Source organism: Carcharhinus amblyrhynchos, chromosome 11, assembly GCF_965287045.1.
Source record: "Carcharhinus amblyrhynchos chromosome 11, sCarAmb.v2.hapA, whole genome shotgun sequence".
NCBI lineage: Eukaryota > Metazoa > Chordata > Chondrichthyes > Carcharhiniformes > Carcharhinidae > Carcharhinus > Carcharhinus amblyrhynchos.
This window is the reverse complement of record NC_137334.1, coordinates 351,772-379,029: the sequence shown is the minus strand read 5'-3', so window position 1 is coordinate 379,029 and position 27,258 is coordinate 351,772. Positions and strand designations below refer to the sequence as shown.

General features: G+C 45.1%; 1 protein-coding gene across 3 annotated transcripts in view; it reads left to right on the top strand.

Annotated features, from left to right (window-relative positions):
• The window catches only part of LOC145349811 (dynein regulatory complex subunit 11-like), a 207,466-nt gene extending 188,903 nt beyond the window's left edge, over positions 1 to 18,563 (top strand). For 2 of the 3 annotated variants that reach the window (XM_080198356.1, XM_080198355.1), the window contains 2 exons: positions 5,878 to 6,116; positions 18,043 to 18,563. In XM_080198356.1, coding sequence (XP_080054482.1) covers positions 5,878 to 6,116; positions 18,043 to 18,189 — 386 coding nt within the window. In that variant the 3' untranslated portion in view covers positions 18,190 to 18,563. Of the gene's footprint in view, positions 1 to 5,877; positions 6,117 to 15,451; positions 15,951 to 18,042 lie in introns of those variants that run through there. The other variant, XM_080198357.1, reaches the window with a different exon arrangement.
• The last annotated feature ends 8,695 nt before the right edge of the window (positions 18,564 to 27,258 follow it).

Sequence of the window (27,258 nt, the reverse complement as noted above, 5' to 3'; positions counted from 1 at the left end):
TGAGTGCTGCATGTAGTAGGACACAGCAACATCCCTAGGACTCGAGGTCAGTGCTGCCTGGGTCCATGCTACAAATTGGACATTGGACACCATAATCAGCAAGCCCACCATCCCCCTACTCACTTGCAGATCCCTCCCGACCCAAAACGCAACATCATCGCCACAAAACAATGCCCTGTGAGCAGCATGGAGCTGTCCGACAGAAGGCACTTACCTCCTCACTAATTCTCACTGATGGAGCGCCAGAATCCGACTTTTATGGAGCATGTCTGTTCCAGACCGATCTGGCTGGGGTGGACTCAGTGGTAAAGGCAGGCATGCTGATAGATTGGGTCATGCAGCTCACTAATGTGATTGATGTGCATGCAAAAATATTTAAATTGACATGGCATCCATTTTGGGCTTAGTAAAGTGGGAACTGGCGTGAAAACAGATTCAGATCACACTAATCACCTCATGCCCAACTTTATCAATTTTTAGCATCTGAAAACGGGTGCAACATGTTGGTAAATTACCATCCTGAGTCAGTGGATGAGAGGCTGGTCTGCGTGATGGATTGGACTACATTCACATCCCTTTGTAGTTTTTTATGTTCTTGGGCAGAGCAGGAGCCATATCAAACTGTGATAAAACCAGAAAGAATGCTTTCTATGGCACATCTGTAAAAGGTGCTGAGAGTTGTAGCTGACATGCCAAATTTCCTTAGTCTTCTGAGAAAGTAGAGGCATTGGTGGGTTTTCTTAACTATAGTGTCAGCTTGGGGGACCAGGACAGGTTGTTGGTGATCTGGACACCCAAAAACCTGAAGCTGTCAATCATTTCTACTTCGTCCCCATTGATGTAGTCAGGGCACGTCTTCCACTTTGTTTCTGAAGTTGATGATTATCTCCTCCATTTTGTTAACATTGAGGGAGAGATTATTGTTGCTGCACCAGTTCACAAGATTCTCTATCTCATTCCTGTACTCTGTCTCGTCATTGTTTGAGATCCGACCCACTACGGTGGTGTCGTCAGCAAAGTTGAAAATTGAATTAGAGGGGAATTTGGCCAAACAGTCATAAGGAGTATGATGGGGGCTGAGAACACAGCCTTGCGGGGCTCCGGTGTTGTGGATGATCATGGAGGAAGTTCCCCCGATTAGCAGCAGATAGAAGGGGCTTATAAACCTGCTGCTCAACCTGGACTGGTGTTGTAGGTCCCGAGGTGGAGACTGTCTAGCAGTAGGCCACGAGTGCGGCTCTTCTCTTTGGTACACAATAAAAGGTCTTTGACAATGAGAAACTGGCGTCTGGCTGAATTACTACATTGGTGACAAGGAGAATTTTTTTTTCTCCAATTCTCCCTTCGGACAACCTCCGTAAATCAAAAATCTTCTCCAGTACGAAGAAACCATTCTGTCTCTTTTCAGGAAACTTGAACGCTATGATACCAGTGAGAAGGACTGGGCCCAATATATAGAGTGCAAGCATTACTTCTTCCATGCTAACAACATTAAAGGAGACAAAAATCAGAAGTTAATATTGTTGATGGCATGTAAAACCCAACTTTCAGAATGATTAAAATTCTGACCTGTCAAGCTGCCCCAACTCAAAAACTTTTAATGAGCTAACAGACCTGGTGACAAACCACTATGACCCAAAGCCATCTGTTATATTCCATAGATACAACTTCAGTATGACTGAAAGAATACCTGGGGAATCTGTCATTGAGTTTTTGGCTAAGTTATGGAAATTGGCAGAACATTGCGAATTTGCACCATCTCTTATTGAAGTGTTGTGAGACAGATTGAATATGGCATAAATGATCTAACTGCCCAGATGAAGCTATTGGCAGAACCAGATTTGGATTTTAAAAAAGCCATTGAAATAGCCTATTATGTAAGAATGCAGGGAAAGGGGCTCAGAACTACAGGGGGCATCAAACAGCAACATCATCCAACTAGGGGGAGGGATCTCGTATGATCAATCCTCATTGGGGAATGCTATGGGAACTCTAATACTGCCACCAGACAATCAAGGAAATGCAATGATGATGAGAAGGATGTTAGAGAGCATACTCCAGAAATGTGTAGTTGCAAGACAACAGATTATTGCAAGCACTTTCAAAGACAGAGCCAAGACAAAGTTTCAGGAACAGGCAAAATGTGTGCTGCCTGTTCTTATGTTGTTGTGAAAACATGAGGCCAGTACTGACAGTACCATGCAGTTATCCCCCCTTCAAGAGACCAGGACATTACAACTGTGTTACAATTTGAGGTTGTCCCCCTTTTTGAGACGTAACGCTGAATCCCCTAAAAAGGAGTACCTCACCTCGTAAAAGTGTGTGGGAAGGTATGAACTGTTCTTTGTTAGCGTTTAGTGGTTAAAATAGAAATACCTGATTCTCACTTTAAAGTAAGCACTTAACAATTTATTTATTGAACTAACAGGCAACTTTAACTAAACAAGTAACATACCGAATAAAATAAGATTCTAATGGAATATTTTTCAAATAAATATAATGCTCATTCATCAAGGGACCAGGGGTGGGAATTGACTGTCTCAGGATATTCAATATTTAGGAAAGACAGGAATAAAGGAAAAGGTGGTGGAGTGGCGCTGCTGGTCAAAGAGGAAATTAACGCATAGCGAGAAAGAGTATTAGCTCAGACAACACAGAGTCTGTATAGGTAGAGAAATACCAAGGGGCAAAAAACATTAGTGTGTGTCATTATATAGACCACCAAACTGCAGTGGTGATGTTGGGAATGGCATTAAACATGAAATTAGAGATTCAGGTGATAAGGGAATGTCGGTGATCATGGGTGATTTTAATCTGCACATAGATTGGGCAAATCAAATTAGCCACAATGCCGTAGAGGAGGAATTCCTGGAGTGTATACGGGATGGGTTTCTTGACCAATATGTGGAGGAACCAACCAGAGAGAAGGCCATGTTAGACTGTGTACTGTGTAATGAGAAGGGAATCATTGCCAATCTAGCTGTACGAGACTTCTTGATGAGCGACCATAACACGATAGAATCATATATCAAGATGGAGAGTGAAGTAGTTGATTCGGAGACTAGGGTGCTGAATCTTAATAAAGGAAACTATGAAGATATAAGCATGAGTTGGCCTTGATAGATTGGGGAGAGTTACTTAAAGTGATGACAGTGGATAGGCAATGGGAAACATTCAAAGAACACATGGAGGAACTATTTATTCCTGTCTGGCACAAAAACAAAATGGATGAGAGGGCCAATCCATGGCTTACAAAGGAAATTAGAGAGAGTATCTGATCTAAGGTAGCAGTATTCAGATTAGCCAAGAAAAATAATAAGTCTGAGCATCTGGGGCAGTTTAGAATTCAGCAAAGACAGACCAAGGGATTGATTAAGAAGGGGAAAATACAGTATGAAAGTAAGCTTGCAGGGAACATAAAGACTGACACTAAGACATTATGCGAAGAGGAAGAGGTTGGTGAAGACAAATGTAGGTTCCCTACAGACAGAAACAGGGGAATGTATAATAGGGACAAAGAAATGGCCGAGCAACTGAATACATACTTTGGTTCTGTCTTCACAAAAGAAGACACAAATCAGATGCCAGAAATGTTGGAGAATGCAAGATTTAGTGAGAGGGAAGAATTGAGGGAGATCAATATTAGTAGAGAAATAGCGCTAGGAAAATTGATGGGATTGAAGGTGGATAAATCCCCAGGCGTGATAATCTACATCCCAGAGTACTTAAGGAAGTGGCTGTAGAAATAGTGGATGCATTGGTGATCATCTTTCAGGATTCTATAGACTCTGGAACAGCCCCTGTAGATTGGAGGATAGCGAATGTGACTCCAATATTCAAAAAGGGAGGTGGAGAGAAAACGGAATTATAGACCAGTAATCTTAACAGCGGTAGTGGGGAAAATTCTTGAATCCATTATCAAGGACTTTATAGCAGAGCATTTAGAAAGCAGTGGCAGGATCAGACAGAGTCAGCATGGATTTATGAAGGGGAAATCATGCTTGACAAATCTGTTGGAATTCTTTGAAGATGTGACTAGTAGAGTTGACAAGGAAGAACCAATCAATGGACTTTCAGAAAGTTTGAAAAAGTCCCGCACAAGAGATTATCGCGCAAGATTAAAGCGCATGGGATTGGAGGAATTGTATTGAGATGGATAGAAAATTGGTTGGCAGAGAGGAAACAAAGAATAGGAATTAATGAGTGCTTTCCAAATTGGCAGGGATTGGTGCTGGGACCCCAACTATTCACAACATATATTAATGATTTGGATGAGGGAACAAAATGTAACATCTCAAAGTTTGTAGATGATACCAAGTCGGATGGGAGGGTGAACTGTGATGAGGATGCAGAGATCCTTCAGAATGATCTGGACAGGTTGGGGGAGTGGGCTAACCAATAGCAGATGCAGTATAATTTGGATAAATGTGAGGTTATTCACTTTGGAAGCAAAAACAGGAAGGCAGATTACTACCTGAATGGCTGTAAATTGGGAGAGGGCAGTGTGCAGCGGGACCTGGGTGTCCTCGTGCACCAGTCACTGAAAGTAAGCATGCAGGTGCAGCAGGCGGTAAAGCAGGCAAATGGTATGTTGGCCTTAATTGCGAGAGGTTTCGAGTACAGGAGCAGGGATGTGTTGCTGCAACCGTACAGAGCCTTGGTGAGGCCACATCTAGAGTATTGTGTGTAGTTTTGGTTTCCTTTTCAGAGGAAAGATATTCTTGCACTCGAGGGAGTATAGCGAAGGTTTACCAGGCTGATGTTGGGACTAATGTATGAAGAAAGATTGACCAGGTTAGGATTGTTTTCGCTGGAGTTCAGACAAAATGAGGGGAGATCTCATTAGAGACTTAGAAAATTCTAACCGGTCTAGACAGGAGAGATGCAGGGAGGATGTCGCCGATGGTGCTGGAGTCCAGAACCAGGGGCCATAGTCTGAGGATTCAGGGTAGATCACTTAGGATGGAGGTGAGGGAACAATTCTTCACCCAAAGAGTAGTGAGCCTGTGGAATTCATTACCAAAGGAAGTAGTTGATGCCAAAACATTGAATGTATTCAAGAGGCAGCTGGATATAGCACTTGGGATGAATGGGATCGAAGGTTATGGGGAAAAAGCAGGATTAGGCTCTTGAGTTAGATGATCAGCCATGATTGTAATGAATCATGGCTCGAGGGGTCAAATGGCCTCCTCCTGTTCCTATCTTTTATGTTTCTATGAATCTGTGAATTCACTACCACAGAAAGTAGTTGAGGCCAAAACATTGTATGATTTCAGGGAGAATTAGTTCTTGGGGCTGAAGGGATCAAGGGATGTGGGGAGAGGGTGGGATCAGGATTTTGATGATCAGCCGTGATGAATTATGGAACAGGTTTCAAGAGCCATATGGTTTATTCCTGCTTCTATTTTCTATATTTCTATGTCTGCTCACCACGTGTATGCCATGTCGTAATTCTCACAGTCCTGACTACATCATTTCATGGAGGGATTATCAGATATCAAAGCTAAATAGAAGTAAATTTTATTGTATTGTGTTTCCTGAACGTCGGAATTCCTGAGGGGGACTGGGGTGAAAACAATGGCATCAACCTGAAGTGCAATTTGGGTCTCGTGGGATTTTCCTCTCTTGTCACCAATTTCACCCAAATAAAATGGGAACAAAAAATCCCCCACTGTTTTTGCAAACTTTTTGCATCTTCTGTTTTAATAAATGCAAGCTAACACATTTTGTAAAGTAGCAGATGATGTAATGTCATGAAAAAAATGTTAAGCATTCCACTACAAATATCAGCCAACACAAAATTCCAACCTATCACTAATGCTTTGCAATGTTTACAGCCAGGATGACTAATTAGACTTCTCTTGTTCCTTGTGACAGTGTTATGGCAGAACATAATTCAACAAAATGGTGGGATCCTGACTAGTTCTTTGGACCTGAGTTCCCTAGCTAAGGTGACTGATGGGTATACCCAGGGACACTTTAGCCAAGCTGCGAAATATGTTCTCACGGAGCACCGCATAAAGCAGTTGCACACAAAACCTCTCACCGCAGTTGAGTTTATTGCTCCTCTGACCAAGCAAGATCCTGTGTATAAAGAGGAAGAGGAATCACTCAAGGTAAGGAGCAACTTTAGGAAAGAGTCACTGTTGATGTTCAATTGGTAACTAAAGCAATCTAAAGGCTGTGTTTGTGATGTCAAAGAGAAACACATTTTTGTAAAAATGGCAAACTTTTGTTCATTGTCCTAGGACGCAGATGACTTTTCACCCATCAAACTATCCCAAAGGGAGAGATTTTGAGCAGCGGCTTGGTAATTTCTCACACGGACAAAATGAGAGTGCAAGTCAGCCATAGCTAACCTGTACAATTCCTGGTGGTCTGTTCAAGTGCTGATAGTTCTACCACTGCTCTCGTTCCAAAGTTACCTTAACAAAGGTCCTTCAAGAGTGTTACTCTCCAAAGCCATTAATCTTCACAGAACAGTGGGCTAGTGGTTAGCACTGCTGCCTCACAGTGCCAGGGACCTGGGTTCAATTCCAGCCTTGGGTGACACTCTGTATGAAGTTTGCACATTCTCTCCGTGTCTGTGTGGATGTCCTCTGGGTGCTCCTATTTCCTCCCACCGTCCAAACATGTGCAGATTAGGTGGATTGACCATGCTAAATTGCCCCTTTGTGTCCAAAGATGTGTAGGTTTGGTGACTGTGGTAAATTCCCTCTTAATGTCAGGGACAGTAGCAGGGTGTATGCGACTACAGAAGTAGGGCTCTGTTTGTGACAAACTTAATAAAGCTGGCATAACTGTGATGATATGGAGATCGATCCCCTAAACAAATAATGCCGAAGGTGAACTGTCCTTCAGTAATGTTTAGCAGTTAACTAACAGAAATACCTGATACTGAATTTAAGATAAATCCTTAACATTTATTCATTTAACAAAACTCTGGTGCGGCCACACTTGGCGCATTGTGTACAGTTCTGGTCGCCGCATTATAGGAAAGATGTGGAAGCATTGGAAAGGGTGCAGAGGAGGTTTACCAGGATGTTGCCTGGTATGGTGGGAAGGTCTTATGAGGAAAAGGTGAGGGATTTGAGGTTGTTTTCGTTAGAGAGTAGAAGGTTAAGAGGTGACTTAATTGAGGCAAACAAGATGATCAGAGGATTAGATAGGGTGAATGGCATTCACCTGAAGAAGAGGGAATCCCCTCAAAAGCTAGTGAGTTTACTATCAAATAAATCGGTTGGACTAAAACCTGGTGTTGTCAGACTTTTTACTGTGTTTACACCAGTCCAACACCGGCATACCCACATCACACCAAATCCAAGCAGGTTCATAGGTATTGTCCTATTAATAATTCAACTGGCATAACCCCAGTGGTAGCATTCGTGTAGTGTTAGATAGTAACAAGAAACATGCCAAATGTACAGTCAGCAGCCTCTGAGTTTGCTTCTTCGTAGAAGCTTTAAATGTTTGTACAGCTTGCACTGCCAAGCCATTCAACGCTGGATGGTAAGGGGTTGACTGAATGTGGCATATCTCATTTGACCTGACAAATTGGCGGCACTTCTCAGCTGTAAATGTTTGCTATTATCAGAAACCAAGACCTCAGGGATGGCAAAAATCTGCCACAATCTGCTGATGGTGGCTGTAGCCATTAGGGATTTCATTAGCTAGATAATTAGCCACTTTAAATGTGTATCAACCATGAAGGAATTGACTCTTCTACCCTGGGGAGAAAGCCTCTAATTATCCACTCTTTCCATGCCCCTCATAATCTTGCGGATTTCTATCAGGTCGACTCGCAACCTCCATCGTTCCAGTGAGGACAAACCAAGTTTCTCCAACCTCTCATCATAACTAATGCCCTCCATACCAGGCAACATCCTGGTAAATCTTTTCTGTCCCCTCTCCAAAGCCTCCACATCCTTCTGGTAGTGTGGCAACCAGAATTGAACACTGTATTCCAAGTGCGGCCTAACTAAGGTTCTATAAAGCTGCAACATGACTTGCCAATTTTTAAACTCAGCATGCCGTATGCCTTGACTAACTTCTCCAACTGTCTTGTCACTTTCATGACCTGTGTTCCTGTACACCCAGATCCCTCTGCCTATCAATACTCTTAAGGGTTCTGCCATTTTCTGTATATATGTATTAAATCCAAAATGCATATAATCACATTTGTCCAGATTAAACTCCATCTGCCATCTCTTTGCCCATGTCTCCAACCGATCTATATCCTGCTGTATCTTCCAATGGTCCTCATTGCTATCTGAAATTCCACCAACCTTTGTGTCATCCACAAATTTACGAATCAAACCGGTTATGTTTTCCTCCAAATCATTTATATATATTACAAACAGTGAAGGTCCCAGCACTGATCCCTGAGGAACGCCACTTGTCACAGCCTCCATTGAATATAAAAGTAGGGAGGTCTTGCTGCAACTGTACAGGGCACTGGTGAGGCCGCAGCTGGAGTACTGTGTGCAGTTTTGGTCGCCGCACTTACGCAAGGATATTTTGGCCTTGGAGGGAGTGCAGAGGAGGTTTACTAGGCTGATACCGGAGTTGAGGGGGTTGAACTATGAGGAGAGGCTGAATAAACTAGGTTTGTACTTGTTAGAGTTTAGAAGAATGAGGGGAGATCTCATTGAGACGTATAAGATGATGAATGGGATGGATAGGATAGAGGTGGAGAGGCTCTTCCCGCTCAGAAAGGACAGTAGGACTAGAGGGCACAGCCGCAAGATAAAGGGGGGGCAGTTTAGAACGGAGTTGAGGAGGAACTTCTTCACTCAAAGGGTGGTGAATCTCTGGAATTCTCTGCCCGTTGAAGTGGTGGAGGCTGCCTCGCTAAATATATTTAAGACGCGGGTTGATAGGTTTTTGATAGGCAAGAGGATTAAGGGTTATGGGGAGAGGGCGGGAAAGTGGAACTGATCCACTTCAGATCAGCCATGATCTTATTGAATGACGGGGCAGGCTTGAAGGGCTAGATGGCCTACTCCTCCTATTTCTTATGTTCTTATGTTCTTATTCAGAAACGCATCCTTGCATTGCTACTCTCTGTCTTCTATGACCGAGCCAGTTCTGTATCCATCTTGCCAGCTCACCCCTAAACCCATGCAACTTTACCTTCTGTACCAATCTGCCATGAGGGAACTTGTTAAAGACCTTCGTGACCTCCATGTAGACAAGATCCACTGTCCAACTCTCATCAGCCATCTTTGTCTCGTCCTTGAAAAACCTGATTAAGTTAGTGAGACACGATCTCCCCTTCACAAAACCATGTTGCCTCTTGCTAATACGTCCATTTATTTCCAAGATTATTTCTTGAAGAATCCTTTTCAATTTCATTACCACTCATGTAAGGCTCATTGGCTTGTGATTACCTGGATTATCCTTAAACAAAAATAAGGCTATTCTCTCGTCCTCTGTAGCCAGTAGGATACAAAGTTTTCTCTCAAGGCCCCAACAATTGCCTCTCTTGCCTCTTTCAGTATTCTGGGGATATCCCATCAGGCCCTGAGGACTTGTCTACTTTAATGTTTCTCAAGAACCCCAATACCACCTCCTTGATCTCAACATGACCCAAACTACCTGCTCACCCTTCCCCAGACTCATCATCCACCAAACCCTTCTCTTTGGTGAATACTGATGCAAAGAAGTCATTTAAGACCTCGCCCATGTCTTCTGGCTCCAAGAATAGATCCCCTACACTGACCTTGAGTAGGCCAACTCTCTCCCTGGCTATCTTTTTGCTCTTTATATATGTATCAAAAGCCTTGGGATTTTCCTTAATCCTGCTGGCCAAGGACTTTTTGTGACCTCTTTTAGCTCTCCTGATTCCTTGCTTAAGTTTCTTCCTACTTTCCTTGTATTCCACATTTTGCTTCATGTGTTCCCAGCCCCTTTGCCTTGACAAATGCTTCCTTTTTCTTTAACTAGGCTCACAATATCTCCTGTTATCCAAGGTTCCCAAAACTTGCCATAGTTATCCTTCATTCTTCCAGAAACGTGCCAGTTCTAAATTCTTATCAACTTGTACTTCAAAGTCTCCCACATGCCAGATGTTGGTTTGTTCTCAAACATCTGCCCCCAATCTACATTCTTCAGTTCCTGATTAATATTGTTGTAATTAGCCTTCCCCAGTTTAGAACCTTCATCTGAGGACGACACTTATCTTTATCAATCAGTACCTTAAAGCTTACTGAATTGTGGTCACTGTTCCTGAATTGCTCCCCTACTGAAACGTCGACCACCTGGCCGGGCTCATTTCTCAATACCAGATCCAGTACGGTCCCTTCCCTAGTTGGATTATCTACATACTGTTTCAAGAAGCCCTCCTGGATACTCCTTACAAACTCTGTCCCATCCACGCCCTTAGCATGAAATGAATCCGAGTGAATATAGAGGAAGTTAAAATCACCTACCACAACAACCCTGTCACTTTTACACCTTTGCAAAATCTGCCTGCGTATCTGTTCTTCTATCTCCCACTGGCTGTGGAAGGCCTGTTGGGTTGGTCAGATAAAATAAAGAGAGAGTCTCAGCTAGTTGTTTTCTTGATTTAACCACTAAAAATTGCTGTGGGCAGATTGTACTATTTCTCACCTATTCTTTAAAATATTATGAAAAGGAGGTACTTATCTTTGAGTGGTTGAGTGTTATTTCTTAGAGAGAAGATTACTGTCCTTTTTGTAACAGATTTTTGGGGGTGCTTATCCTCGATTTTGAACAGTCCAAGATCCTCAACCGGATTTGAACAGTCATGGATATTTAAGCTAATTTTAAGTGAGAGGTGGAAAATCTGTTAACCGACAACAAGCCCATTAAATCAAAAATAGGGAAATTGCTCTTAACATTGCTGAAGAGGTTCTGGGAGTTGAAGATGCTTCCCAAATTTGCTAAAAAGCTTTAGAAAGGCAGAAATAGGCGACGCTTGCAGAATTAGCAAGCAGACTAAAATTAGGTGTAACCAAAGATAATAGGAAAGCTGAAATTGTAACAGAGATAGCCAAGCATTTAGGTGTATCAGAGAACCAGAAAGTGAAGTGGAGTTAGAAAAAGTTAAATTGCAAATGAGACAGTTGGAATTATAAAGTGAACCCAAAAGGCTGGAGTTAGAAGGAAGAGAAAGAGAGAGGAAGTACTAGCAGACGAAAGGGAAAAAGAGAGAGACAGAAGAGAGAGGAGGACCCTAGCAGAAGAAAGAGAAAGGGAAAGATTGTTTTGAGTTGGAAAAGATGAAGTTGGAATTTGAAGTAAAAAGACATCAAATGACAGAAGGAAAAGTACGAGATGTAAGTGATGGTGAGCAAGCCCAGCGTAGCCAATCACCTGGTAGGGATATATATAAATATGTCCAAACATTACCAAAATTCAATGAGAAGGATGCAGAAGCCTCTTTCATCTCTTTTGAGAAATTGGCCACACAGATGAAATGGTCAGAGGAGGTGTGGGTAATGTTAATTCAGACTAATTTGGTGGGCAGGGTTACTGAGGTGTTTGCAGCGCTGTCAAAGGAGGTGTCAGGAAAATATGAAGAAGTTAAGGCTGTTTTGACTGCCTAAGAATTGGTACCAGAAGCATATAGACAACGGTTCAGAAAAGTAAAGAAGGAACCACATCAGACACATATTGAGTTTGAAAGAATTAAGCAGAACAACTTTGATAGATGGGTGAGAGCATTAAAGATAGAAAAGACATATGGGGCTATTAGAGATATTGTTCTGCTGGAGAAGTTTAAAAACTCACTCCCAGAAGTGATTAGAACTCATATTGAAGAACAGAAAGTTGAAAAAATGAGAAGAGCTTCAAAGATGGCACATGAATATACATTAGTGCATAGTGGCCTAGTACTTCATGTCGTTGTGTGTGCTTAATCCTGGACCAGCAGATGGGCACCACAACAGCTCAGTGACTGTCACTGCTAGCTGTGCAGATACATGGATTTGGGCCGGTGTCTGTGGGAGTTTGCGCATTCTCCCTGTGGTTGCGTGGGTTTCCTCCGGGTGCTCCGGTTTCCTCCCACACCCCAAAGATGTGCTCTTAGGCTGATTGGAGTACCAAATTGACCCTACGCTATTCTCCCCTGAATCTGGCTACATTAGGGGTACCGTTCACATACACACAGGGCAGGGTAGGTGTAGGAAAATGCTTTGTTGAAAAGGCGGCGCGGGCTCATTGGGCCGAAGGGCCTGTTTCCCGTGCTGGGTTGTTCTTTGTTCTTTGTAAAATGAAATCTAGCTTCCGACAACAATTTCAGTCTGTGAGGGATAGAAATTGGGAAAGATGGAGATTCTTCAATGAAAAACAAAAAGTAGATTACACTGGGAACTATTTACCACCTGTGAAAAAAGACACCCAAGAGAGTGGAAAAGAGATGAAAGACCTCAGGTGTTTCCACTGTAAAAATGTGGGACACAAAAAGTCACAGTGCTGGTAGTTTAAGAAACTGGGGAAAGAGATGTAGTAAAAGATGCTCAAGCAGTGAGATTAGTTAAACAGTAAAGGAAATCTCGAAAGAAGTCGAGAAGCTGAAGGACAGTGCACAGCCTAAGCATGAGCTGGCTAGTAAGATAGCACCCATTCTTATCAAAGGCTTCATCTGTGCGGGTAAAGTTTACTCAGCTGGAGCAGGAGGAGTAGGTAAAGAAGTTAAAATATTAAGAGATACTAGTCTGTCTGTAATAATAAGAGATGAGAATATTTGCGCACCTTCTGAAATATTACCCTAGAGGATGGTAACCTGTAGAATAAATGGTGAGAGGCGTAGTATTCCCCTGTGTAAAATAAGGCTGGAAAGTCCTATCAAGGCTGGGGAAGTGATAGTGGGACTGATGGAAAACTTAGCTATTCCAGGATTACACTTTATCCTTGGAAATAATATTGCTGGAGCACAGGTGGAAGTATTGCCCATTGTAGTGGAAAAGCCAGAAGAAAACCAGGAAACTGAGGAGTTAAAAGAAAAATAGTTTGGAATTTTTCCAGACTGTGTGGTGACATGATCCCACAGCCATAACTTAAAATAAGAAGAGACAACAAAAAAGGAAGGTGAAGGAGTTGAAGTTCAGTTAGCTGACACTCTGTTTGACGAGATGGTTAATGAAGTAGAGGATCGGGTAGAGGTGTTTAGTTCTGAAAGATTAAGGGAGTTACAACAGAAAGATGAGACAATAAAAGATTTAAGTCATCAAACTACTCGGAAAAGGAATCAGAGTGTATTCCAGAATGCTGTTACCTTAAAGCTAAAACCTTAAGGTGGAAATAGAGACCTTGACAGGTTATGGCCAAGAGAAATGGGCAGAAATTCACCACGTTGTGTGGCCAGTAGAATACAAACAGGAGGTATTGGGAGTAGCAAATGAATTACCTACAGGAGGTCATCTAGGGGTGAGGAAGATTCAGGCTAAGATACAAAAGCATTTTTATTGGCCTGGATTACATAAAGATGTGGTTGAATTTTGCCGTACTTGCATACATGTCAGGTGGTAGGAAAGCCAAAGGCAGTGACAAAACAGTACCATGATAGGGTAAAAGAACCAGAGAAACAGACATTAGTTACTGCCACTCAGAGTGAGGAATCAAATCCAGATAATGTGGATTTTGATGTACCTAAAACTAAATTAAATAACGAGGAAGTCCTTAAAAACTGGAATAGGGAAGTGAGTTATCTGTCCCAAGATCAGAGCACTGAATTGAAAAACCTATTACAGGGATATGAGGACCTTCGTAAGCAAAGAATAAACAGGACTAATGCCACAGTGCATGAGGTTGACACAAAGGATGCTGTTCTGATAAAACAGCACCCCTATTGGCTTAATCCTGTCAAAGCAGTGCAGGTTCAGAAGGAAGTGGAAGCGATGCTACAGGACAACATAGAGTTGAGTCAAAGCAAGTGGAGTTCGCCGATTGTGTTTGTCCCCAAACCTGATGGTACTCGACAATTCTGTGTGGATTATTGGAAAGACAACGCAGTGTCAAAATCGGTTTCCTATCCAATCCTAAGGTTGGAGGTCTGTATGGAGAAAGTCGTGATGTGGATGTGCCGGCGTTGGACTGGGGTAAACACAGTAAAAAGTCTGACAACACCAGGTTTTAGTCCAACCGATTTATTTGATAGTAAACCCACAAGCTTTCGAGGTTTCCCTCTTCGTCAGGTGAATGGAGAGTTCTGGCCTCGGACAGAGCATATAAAGCACAGACAGTTTACAGATTACTGATTAGAATGCAAATCTTTACACCTAACCTGCTGTTCAAGTCCTAAAGTGGCTGACAATGTGTGTGGAAGGAGCACTGATCACAGGTTAAAGAGATGTGTATTGTCTCCAGACAGCACAGTGAGTGAGGTTTTGCAAACCCAGGCAAGTCAAGGGGGTTACAGACAGTGCGACATGAACCCAAGATCCCTGTTGAGACCGTCCTCATGTGTGTGGAACTTGGCTATCAGTCTCTGTTCAGCGAGTCTGCGCTGTCGTGTGTCGTGAAGGCCACCTTGGAGAACGCTTACCCGATGGTCAGAGGCTGAGTGCCCGTGACCACTGAAGTGTTCGCCAACAGGAAGGGAACAGTCTTGCCTGGTGATTGTCGAGTGATGTTCATTCATCCGTAAGGATGTCCCGAATTAGGTACATTGGGGAGACCATGCAGACGCTACGACAACGGATGAATGAACATCGCTCGACAATCACCAGGCAAGACTGTTCCCTTCCTGTTGGCGAACACTTCAGTGGTCACGGGCACTCAGCCTCTGACCTTCGGGTAAGCGTTCTCCAAGGCGGCCTTCACGACAACGACAGCGCAGAGTTGCTGAGCAGAGACTGATAGCCAAGTTCCACACACATGAGGACGGTCTCAACAGGGATCTTGGGTTCATGTCGCACTATCTGTAACCCCCTTGACTTGCCTGGGTTTGCAAAACCTCACTCACTGTGCTGTCTGGAGACAATACACATCTCTTTAAACTGTGATCAGTGCTCCTTCCACACACATTGTCAGCCACTTTAGGACTTGAACAGCAGGTTGGGTGTAAAGATTTGCATTCTAATCAGTAATCTCTAAACTGTCTGTGCTTTATATGCTCTGTTCGAGGCCAGAACTCTCCATTCACCTGACGAAGAGGGAAACCTCGAAAGCTTGTGCGTTTACTATCAAATAAATCGGTTGGACTAAAACCTGGAGAAAGTCGGCCAAGCCACATACCTCCCAAAGATGAACTTATTTTGGGGTGAGTATCAAGTATCTTTCCATTGAAAAGCGGCCATGAGTAGGCTCAGGCTTCAGAAGAGACTGACCTCAAGCGTTTTGCGCTGTGCAAGAAGGAGGTTTTGCTGTATCCTAATGAAATGAATGTGTTTGCTAGTGCTAATTCCTGTCAACGGATAAGACAATTAGTTAAAGATGGTCTGATTATCTGTAAGCCTGTGACTGTACACTTGCATGCTCGACACAGGAAGAACTAGCATAGCATTGGAAGCGAAAGAGTACAGCTAATGTCCACATGCAGAAGAAACTGGCATGGATGAGGAGAATGAGAATCCTGAGACGTCTGCTTTGCAGATGCAGGGAGTCCAAGGAGATCAATCGCCACACATATCACAACTTGTATCTGAAGGTGTCTTCAAGAATACATATGTCTGGATGCAACACTTCCACAAACTGAAGGCAAACAAAGCTCACAAGAAGGTATTGGCTGACCAACTTGAAACTCATAGGGGCAAGGAGGCTCATAAGCGTCGTGAAGAATGTCTGCACACCAAAAAGGAAGAGACCATTGAGACTCTGTTCAAGAAAGAAGAGTCAAACAGAACTAAAACTAACTCTCTTGTACAGACTTGCAAAGTGTTTAAAATTTTTAAATGGTTCATTTTCTTTCTTAAGGTGTTGTGAAGTTAGTGTTTGTGAAAATGATAAATACTGGTAAAATGCTAAGAATTGTAAAATTGTTTGTTTAAACCAAATCAAAGTATTATATAAATAATTTTTTGTTTGTTTTTATTCCAATTCAATCAAATCAAGTCTAATTCAGAGTCTCAACAAGTTGAGACATTCCCGATCCAAGCTGACAAGACAGGGCTCTCACCTCCTGTCTTGGGCTTGATCTACGTGTTCCAAGCTGATTGGAGTAGGTGCAGCTCCTCCAAGGCTTGATCTCATTTGTATCTTAGCCAGAAGGCTGAGATGCTGCTTTTAAAAATTGCTTCAAATGAAGCCGAAATGTGACCTAATGACTTCAACCAAACACAGCATGTTGATACTACACCTGATCTTAGCCAAGCTGCAGATGCAAGAATGGGGTACAGACTGAAGCAATGTATCAACAGAAAAATGACAATTTTGCTTAAGGAATTTGAATTACAACATGTTTCTGAATGTAAACCAATCAATTTAAAACAAGCATTTGAATGGCATCAGCCTATCAAATTTGAATTTGGTGCTTTGATAACCTGTAAGCCAATCCTTTTGTGGGTTTTTTTTGTATGTCATAGGGAGTATAAAACTACTCCCAACTGCAGAAAGCTGCCAGAAGCCACAGGAGACTACCTGCCAGCAGCCTGTTCACAGTTCTCTCAGAGAGAGAGAGAGACAGACAGACAGACAGCAACTTTCTGCCAGTGTAACAGCAACATTTTATGTCTTGAGAGAGAGCCTCATTTCATCACAGACTAACAGAAGCAAGGAAGCAAAGAAGAAAGAAGATTTCTGAAGACGCCAAACCATAGAACCATAGAAAATTACAGCTCAGAAACAGGCCTTTTGGCCCTTCTTGTCTGTGCCGAACCATTTTTTTGCCTAGTCCCACTGACCTGCACTTGATTGCATTTGGGAGATTGATTTTTTTTTTAATTTGTTAGTAAGTAGGAATTGTAATTATCTAAACAACATTCCATTAGAATAGTATTTTATTCTGTTTGTTAATAGTTTAGTTAACCTGTTTATTGTTAGTTAGATAAAATAAAGTGTTACTTCTTTTAAAGGGAGATCTGAGCTAGTTATTTTTTAATTTAACCATTAAAAATTGCCGTAGGCAAATTGTATCATTTCTCACCTACTCTTTAAAAGATTATGAAAAGGAGCTACTTTGAGTACAAAGAACAGTACAGCACAGGAAACAGGCCCTTCAGCCCTCCAAGCCTGCGCCGCTCATGTGTCCAACTAGACCATTCATTTGTATCTCTCCATTCCCAGTCTGTTCATGTGACTATCCAGATAAGTCTTAAACGATTCCATCGTGTCCGCCTCTACCACCGTGCTTGGCATAAGAACATAAGAAATAGGAGCAGGAGTAGGCCATCTAGCCCTTCGAGCCTGCTCCGCCATTCAATAAGATCATGGCTGATCTGAGCATTCCAGGCTCCCACCACCCTCTGTAAAATATGTCCCTCTGACATCTGTGTTGAACCTCGCCCCCCTCACCTTGAACCTGTGACCCCTCGTGATGATCATCTCCGACCTGGAAAAAAGCTCCCCACTGTTCACCCTATCTATGCTCTTCATAATTTTATATACCTCTATTAGGTCGCCCCTCATCCTCCATCTTTCCAGGGAGAACAACCCCAGTTTACCCAATCTCTCCTCATAGCTAAGACCCTCCATACCAGGCAACATCCTGGTAAACCTTTTCCGTACTCTCTCCAAAGTCTCCACATCCTTCTGGTAGTGTGGCGACCAGAACTGGATGCAGTATTCCAAATGTGACCTAACTAACGTTCCATATAGCTGCATCATCATATGTCAACTTTTATACTCTCTGCCCCATCCTATAAAGGCAAGCATGCCATATCCCTTCTTCCCCATCATCTCCACCTGTGCTGCCACCTTTAAGGATCTGTGGACTTGCACACCCAGATCCCTCTGTGTGTCTATACTCCTAACGGATCTGCCATTTATTGTATAGCTCCCCCCTACATTAGTTCTACCAAAATGCATCACTTTGCATTTATCTGGATTAAATTCCATCTAGGTGAATGTTAGTTCACAGAGAGAAGATTACCCTCCCCTTCATAACAAATATCATGCATAAATGTTTCTTTTCTTACTCAGGATTGGTATGCCAAAACACCACTTGGCAAAAAGAGAATGAAAGCTTCAAAGGAACAAGGAAACAAAGAGGGAAGAGAGAAGAGAAAAAAGGGAAGTAAAGAAAGGAATGGAGTGGAAGTAAAGAAAAAAGGAAAAAATAAAAAATAAATACTTTCTGAAGTCAGCTATATAATTTATATTGCATTCAGTTAGTTGTAAGCAGCCAGTAGTAAGGATCGAGTAAGGTTTATTATTATTAATTAAGGTATTATCATTACATCATTTGAAAAATATGCAGTAATTGTTAATGTGCTGAGTGTTTACTTTTGATTCAACAGAATTAAATCATTTGTTACATAGAATTTTGTGATGCCATCTCCTGTCACCATCTTGCATTAGGCAATAACAACAAAAATTTTGTGATTTTCTGATGGGCAAGAACCATAGTGTGCGATACACGAAATGGCATCAGTACTAACGAGTAAGTGACACAATCAACCTTTTAGTGTATATTTCTTAAATTAAAACATTGATGCAACATACACATACTGCCTTGCAAAATCTTTATATATTATGCATAATCTAGGAATTTCCTGAAAGAACATGGTGGAAGGAATCACAATGACCTGTTGAATCAAGCATCTGGCAAAATTTGGGATTCTTGCCACACGCCAAACCCATTGGCAGTCTAACCGGTGTGCCAACCGTGGTCAGGTTCCTGCCCAATTTACTGCTTTTCAGTGTTGTTATTGGGCTGGAAGCATGATTCAGTGCCTTCCTGCCATGATTTGGTTCAAGTCCTTAAAAAGGTACCAGGTCTTGCAACAAATGGCACAGGTGTTGCATTGTCTCCTTTTGGAGCCATCAGCAGCAGCACACAGTGTCTGACGTTTGTTCAAACAACACTTGTGTGCAGAACTTTCGGGATCACTGCTCTCTGCATCTGCACCCCATTCTGGGCGAATTGCAGCCAGGTCCTGCCACCAGCACCTGTCTCCCTCTATACCTGCTAGTGGTAAGGCCTGGGCTTCCTCTGCCCGCTATTCATCCTCCAGCTCCTCCTCAACATCAGCAGCAACCAAAAGAGTTTGGGAAATGCTGTTTGCCCAAGCCCAGCAACATATACTGCCCATCCTACTCTCACAGGCCATTCAGCAACACAGCCATCCCCAGACCTTTGGACCAATCAACACCCCAGAACCTGGGTCTGACCACCATCCCGGACCTTGGGTCCGACGGCCACCCTGTGCCTTGGGAAAAATGGCCAGCCCAGCCCTTGGGTCTGACCGCAAACCCAGGCCTTGGGTCCGATCGCCACCCTGAACCTCGGGTCCCACCGCCACGCAGACCTCAGGTCCAAACGCCACCCCAGACCTTAGGTGTGACCGCCATGTCAGAACTTGGGTCAGACTGCCATCCCGAAAGGTATCCACCACCCTGGACCTTGGGTCTGAATGCCAAGCTGGATCTTGGTGTGAATGCCACCCCAGATCTTGGGTCTGACCGCCACCCCTGTCCTTGCATCTCATCGCCACACTGGACCTTGGACTGACAACCACCCCAGTCCTTGGGTCCGAATGCTACCCCTGACCTCGGGTCTAACTGCCAAACCGAACATCATGTCTGACCCCCATCCCGAATCTTGGGTTCGACTGCCACACAGGTCCTTCATCGCATCACCACACAGGGCATTGGGTCTGACTGCCATTCTGCACCTCAGGTCCAACCACCACCCCAGACCTCAGGTTCGACTGTTAGCCTGAAGCTTCTGTCCGATCAGCACCCTTGACCTTGAGTTCGACCGCCACCCTGGTCCTTGCGCCTGTCCACAACTCTGGACCTTGAGTCCGACCACCAACCTGGACCTTGGGTGTGAATGCTACCCCGGACCTAGTGTCCGACCTCCACACTGGATCTCAGGTCCAACTGTTGCCCAGGACCTGGGGACCAACTGCCACCCCGGACTTCAGGTCCAACAGCCACCCTGGACCTCAGGAGCGATGGCCACCCCAAATCTTGGGCACAACAGCTGCCCTGGACCTCGGGTACGATAGCCACCCCAGCCCTTCAGTCTGACAGCCACCCCGAACCTCAGATCCAAAGGCCATATCAGACTTCAGATCTGACCGCTACACCAGACCTCAGGTCTGACCACCACTGTGGACCTGGGGTCTGACCGCCTTCCCTGATCTGTGGTCCGACAGCCATCCTAGACCTCGGGTGTGGCCGCCACCCCAAATCTCAGATCCGACTGCTACTCCAGAACGTGGGTCTGCCTGCCATTCTTGAAGCTCAGGCCCAACCACCACCCTGGACTTCGGGTGTGTCTGCCACCCCGGACCTCCGGTCTGACTGCCACTTCAGAACTTGGGTCCAACTGCCATCCTGGAATGTGGGTCTGACCACCACCCCAGACCTCAGGTCCGACCGCCACCCTGGACATCAGATCCGATACCCACCCCAGACCTCGGGTCTGACTGCCACCCTGGACCTTGGGTCCAACCGGCATTCCAGACATTGGGTTCAACCCCCACCCCGGATCTTGGGTTTGACTGCCACCCTAGTCCTTCATCTCTTTGCCATACAGGTCACTGGGTCTGACTGCCATCCTGCACCTCAGGTCTGACCACCAAACCAATCCTCAGATGTGACCGGCACCCCAGTCCTTGCATCTGACTGCCGCTCCGGACTTTGGGTCTGACTGCCAGTCTGGAATTTGCACCTGTCCGTCACTCGACCTTGAGTCCAACCATCATCCTAGGCCTTGCACCTGACCGCCACAACAGAACTTCGGTGTGAAAGCCATCCCAGACCTAGCGTCCAACCACTCCACCGGAGCTCGGGTCCAACCATCACCCAGGACCTGGGCTCTGAGAGCTGGCTGGACCTTGGGTCCGCTCACCACCACGGGCCTCGTATGTGATGGCCACCCCGGATCTCGCTCCGACCGCCATCTGGTATTTTGGATCGGACCTCCACCCTGGATCTTGACGCTGACTGTCACCCCGGTCCTTGCATCTTATCACCACACTGGACTTCAGGTCCAACCGCCATCCCCGACCTCAGATCTAACTGCCATCCCCGACCTCGGGTCCCACCCCCACTCCAGACATAGAAACATAGAAAAACTACAGCACAATACAGGCCCTTCTGCCCACAAAGTTGTGCTGAACAAGTCCCTACCTTAGAAATTACTAGGCTTACCTATAACCCTCTATCTTACTAAGCTCCATGTACTTATCTAAAAGTCTCTTAAAAGACCCTATCGAATCCACCTCCATCACCAGCTCATTTCCCGCAGCCACCAATCTGAGTGAAAAACTTACCCCTGACATCTCCTCTGTACCTATTCCCCAGCACCTTAACCCTGTGTCCTCTTGTAGCGACCATTTCAGCCCTGGGAAAAGCCTCTGACTATCCACTCGATCAATCTTATACACCTCTATCAGGTCACCCCTCATCCTTCGTCTCTCCAAGGAGAAAAGGCCAAGCTCCCTCAACCTATCCTCATAAGGCATGCTCCCCAATCCAGGCAACATCCTTGTAAATCTCCTCTGCACCCTTTCTATGGCTTCCACATCCTTCCTGTAGTGAGGCAACCAGAACTGAGCATAGTATCCAAATGGGGTCTGACCAGGGTCCTATACAGCTGCAACATTATCTCTCGAGTCCTAAACCCAATTCCTCGATTGATGGAGGCCAATACACCATACGCCTTCTTAACCACATCCTCTACCTGCGCAGCTGTTTTGAGCGTCCTATGAACTCGGACCCCAAGATCCTTCTGATCTTCCACACTGCCAGGAGTCCGACCATTAGTATTATACTCTGCCATCCTATTTGACCTGCCAAAATGAACCACTTCACACTTATCTGGGTTGAACTTCATCTGCCACTTCTCTGCCCAGTCTTGCATCCTATCAATGTCTGGCTGAATCTTCTGACATCCCTCCAAACTATCCACAATATCTCCAACCTTTGTGTCATCAGCAAGTTTACCAACCCATCCCTCCACTTCCTCATCCAGGTCATTTATAAAAATCACAAAGAGTAAGGATCCCAGAACAGATCCCTGGGGCACTCCACTGATGACCGACCTCCATGTAGAATATGACCCATCTATAACCACTCCCTGCCTTCTGCGGGCAAGCCAGTTCTGGATCCACAAAGCAATGTCCCCTTGGATTGCATGCTCCCTCACTTTCTCAATAAGCCTTGCATGGGGGACCTTATCAAATGCCTTGCTAAAGTCCGTATATACTACATCTACCATCTTGGGTTCCTCCATCTCATTGCCACACAGAACCTTGGATCTGACCACCACACCGGACCTCGGGTCCGACCGCCACCCTGAAGCTTCTGTCCGATCACCACTCTTGACCTCGGGTCCGACCTCCACCCTGGATCTGGGTTCCACTTCTCCAGCTTCCACTCTAAACATGTTGAAGAAGCCATCCCCTACAGGTAAGCCCTCTGTATACACAGGAACTGCCCAGTTGAGGAGGATCACAACAGTCACCTCCAGATGCTGAAAGATGCCCTCGTATGAAGAGGATATGACGCTCGACTCATCGATCAATAGTGCTGACGCACCACAGCAAAAAAACTGCACCGGCCTCCTCAGGAGACAGACGCAGGACACGATGACAGAGTACCCTTCGTCGTCTTGTACTTCCCCGGAGCCGAGAAGTTACGACATCTTTTCCTGAGTCTTTAACATGTCATTGATGAAGACGAATATCTGCCAAGGCCATCCCCACACCCACACGTTTTGCCTTCACGCAACCTCAAACAGACCATTGTCCGCATCAAACTACCCAGCCTTCAGGAGAACAGTGACCACAATACCACACAACCCTGCCACAGCAAGACGTCATGATGTGGGTATGCCGGCGTTGGACTGGCGTAAACACAGTGAAAAGTCTGACAACACCAGGTTTTAGTCCAACCTATTTATTTGATAATAGACTCACAAGCTTTCGGGGTTAGCCCCTTCGTCAGATGAATGGAGAGTTCTGGCCTCAGACAGAGCATATAAAGCACAGACAGTTTAGAGATTACTGATTAGAATGCGAATCCTTACACCTAACCTGCTGTTCAAGACCTGAAGTGGCTGATAATGTGAGTGGAAGGAGCACTGATCACAGTTTAAAGAGATGTGTATTGTCTCCGGACAGTACAGTAAGTGAGGTTTTGCAAACCCAGGCAAGTCACGGGGGTTACAGATAGTGCGACATGAACCCAAGACCGTCCTCATGTGTGCAGAACTTGGCTATCAGTCTCTGTTCAGCGACTCTGCGCTGTCGTGTGTCGTGAAAGCCGCCTTGGAGAATGCTTACCCGAAGGTCAGAGGCTGAATGCCCGTGACCACTGAAGTGTTCGCCAACAGGAAGGGAACAGTCTTGCCTGGTGACTGTCGAGCGATGCTCATTCATCCGTTGTCGTAGCGTCTGCATGGTCTCCCCAATGTACCATGCTTCGGGACATCCTTTCTTGCAACGTATCAGGTAGACAATGTTGGCCGAGTTGCAAGAGTATTTACCATGTACCTGGTGGATGGTATTCTCACATGTGATGATGGTATCCATGTCGATGATCCGGCATGTCTTGCAGAGGTTGCTGTGGCAGGGTTGTGTGGTATTGTGGTCACTGTTCTCCTGAAGGCTGGGTAGTTTGCTGCGCACAGTAAAAAGTCTGACAACACCAGGTTTTAGTCCAACCTATTTATTTGATAATATACTCACTAGCTTTCGGGGTTACCCCCTTCGTCAGGTGAAGGGGGTAACCCCGAAAGCTAGTGAGTCTATTATCAAATAAATAGGTTGGACTAAAACCTGGTGTTGTCAGACTTTTTACTGTGTTTACGCCAGTCCAACGCCGGCATACCCACAGTTTGCTGCGAACAATGGTCTGTTTGAGGTTGTGTGGTTGTCTGAAAGCAAGAAGTGGGGGTGTGGGGATAGCCCTGGCGCGATGTTCGTCTTCATCAATGATATGTTGAAGACTCCGGAGAAGATGTCGTAGCTTCTCCGCTCCGGGGAAGTACTGGACGACGAAGGCTACTCTGTCCACTGTGTCCCGTGTTTGCCTCCTGAGGAGATCGGTGCGGTTTTTCGCTGTGGCACATCGGAACTGCCGATCTATGAGTCGAGCGCCATATCCTGTTCTTATGAGGGCATCTTTCAGGGTCTGGAGGTGTCTGTCACGATCCTCCTCATCTGAGCAAATCCTGTGTATACGGAGGGCTTGTCCATAGGGAATGGCTTCTTTAACATGTTTCGGGTGGAAACTGGAGAAGTGGAGCATTGTGAGATTGTCTGTGGGCTTGCGGTACAGTGAGGTGCTGAGGTGACCGTCCTTAGTGGAGATGCGTGTGTCCAAGAATGCAACTGATTCTGGGGAATAGTCCATGGTGAGTCTGATGGTGGGGTGGAATTTGTTGATATCATCATATAGTTGTTTCAGTGATTGTTCACCATGAGGCCAAAGGAAGAAAATGTCATCGATGTATCTAGTGTATAGCATCGGTTGAAGATTCTGTGCAGTGAAGAAGTCTTGTTCGAACCTGTGCATGAAGATGTTGGCATATTGAGGTGCAAATTTGGTCCCCATGGCTGTTCCATATGTCTGGATGAAAAACTGCTTGTTGAAGGTGAAGACATTGTGGTCCAGGATAAAGCGGATGAGTTGTAAAATTGCATCTGGAAACTGGCAGTTGTCAGCATTGAGTACTGAGGCAGTCGCAGCAATGCCATCGTTGTGGGGGATGTTAGTGTAGAGCGCTGAGACATCCATTGTGACGAGGAGTGTCCCTGGTTCAACTGCTCCGTGTGTGCTGAGTTTCAGTAGGAAGTCCGTAGTGTTGCGACAAAAGCTGGGGGTTCTTTGTACAATGGGTTTCAGGATGCCCTCGACGTAGCCGGAGAGGTTCTCACACAGAGTTCCATTGCCCGATACGATGGGACGGCCAGGTGTGTTTGCCTTGTGTATCTTTGGGAGGCAGTAGAGATCTCCAATGCGGGGAGTACGTGGAATGAGAGCACGGAGGGTGCTCTGAAGGTCCGGATCAAAGGTCTTGATCAGATTGTTGAGTTGACGAGCGTGTTCTTTGGTCGGATCTGTGGGTAATTGTCTGTAGTGTTCCTCATTGTTTAGTTGTCGGTACACTTCTTTACAGTAATCCGTTCTGTTCAGTATGACGATGGCCCCTCCTTTGTCTGCTGGTTTAATGACAATGTTGCAGTTTGTCTTGAGAGCGTGGATGGCGTTGCGTTGTGCTTGGGTGATGTTCGGGGCTGTCTTGTGAGTGCGGCTGATGAATCTGGTGTTAACGCACCTCCTGATGGTTTGGGCATACAAGTCCAGTCGAGGGCAGCGGCCTTCCGGAGGAGTCCAATTGGATTCCTTCCTCTTAGGCTGTTGCACTGCGGATCTCTCTGTCGGCTGTTCTGGTTCATCGACTGTCTCATTGTGTTCGTTGCTGGCCTCTTGGGGTTTGTGGAAAAACTCCCGCAGCCTCATTCGCCTGATGAATTCCTCTGTGTCCGCTGCGAGACTGATGGGATCCATTTTGGTGGTGGGGCAGAAATTGAGCCCTCGACTGAGAACTTCGATTTCATCTGGTTGAAGTGTGTAGTCCGACAAGTTGACAATAGACCTCCCTGCGGTAGTGCTGTTTTCTACTGTGGTGCCGGGGGAGGCTTGGTTGTTGCTGGCGGCGATGCCGAGTTTCTCAAGTTTCCTATTCTTGGTGTGCATGTAGGTGGTGTAGTTTCTTTGTCTCATCTGCTTGGCAGAGTTTTGCAGTGGGTCTGCATCCTGAGCACAAGTTGAGAAAATGTATTCCATTTTAGTTTCCAGGGTGCGGCGTTTGCTGTAAAGCTGGTGTATGAGGTGGTTGAGAAGTGTGAGAGAGGTGCGACGGCAAAGTCTCTCAGCGTAGTCTGTGTTATAGGTTGCCCTGAGTGGGTTCGTGATCTGTAGTCCTTTTGGTATCTTGTCTGCTTTCTTGCATCTCTGTAAAAACTTGATGTCTGTGTTGATATGCGCAATCTTCTTGGAGATCCTCTCCACTTGGATCCGGCAGTTTGTGGTGTCGATAGTAGTCATGATGTGGGTATGCCGGCGTTGGACTGGCGTAAACACAGTGAAAAGTCTGACAACACCAGGTTTTAGTCCAACCTATTTATTTGATGATATACTCACAAGCTTTCGGGGTTAGTCCCTTCGTCAAGTGAATGGAGAGTTCTGGACTCAGACAGAGCATATAAAGCACAGACAGTTTAGAGATTACTGATTAGAATGCGAATCCTTACACCTAACCTGCTGTTCAAGACCTGAAGTGGCTGATAATGTGAGTGGAAGGAGCACTGATCACAGTTTAAAGAGATGTGTATTGTCTCCAGACAGTACAGTAAGTGAGGTTTTGCAAATCCAGGCAAGTCAACCTCACTTACTGTACTGTCTGGAGACAATACACATCTCTTTAAACTGTGATCAGTGCTCCTTCCACTCACATTGTCAGCCACTTCAGGTCTTGAACAGCAGGTTAGGTGTAAGGATTCGCATTCTAATCAGTAATCTCTAAACTGTCTGTGCTTTATATGCTCTGTCTGAGGCCAGAACTCTCCATTCACCTGACGAAGGAGCTAACCCCGAAAGCTTGTGAGTATATTATCAAATAAATAGGTTGGACTAAAACCTGGTGTTGTCAGACTTTTCACAGCAAGACGTGCCAGATCGTCAACATGGATGCCATCACCTCACGTGGGAACACCATCTACCAGGTACAAGGTACATACTCTTGCAACTCAGCCAACATTGTCTACCTGATACGCTGCAGGAAAGGATGTCCCGAGGCCTGGTACATTAGGGAGATCATGCAGATGCTACAACAATGGATGAATGAACACCGCTCGATGATCACCAGACAACTGTTCTCTTCCTATTGGCAAACACTTCAGTGGTCATGGGCATTCGGCCTCTGATCTTCAGGTAAATGTTCTCCAAGGTGGCCTTCATGACACACGACAGCTCAGAGTCACTGAGCAGAGACTGATGGCAAGTTCTGCACACGTGAGGATGGCCTCAACCAGGATCTTGGGTTCATGTCACACTATTTGTAACACCCATGACTTGCCTGTCTCAACATCTCACTTACTGTCCTGTCTGGAATACACATCTCTTTAACCTGTGCTTAACGCTCTCTCCACTCACATTGTCTGCATCTTTAAGACT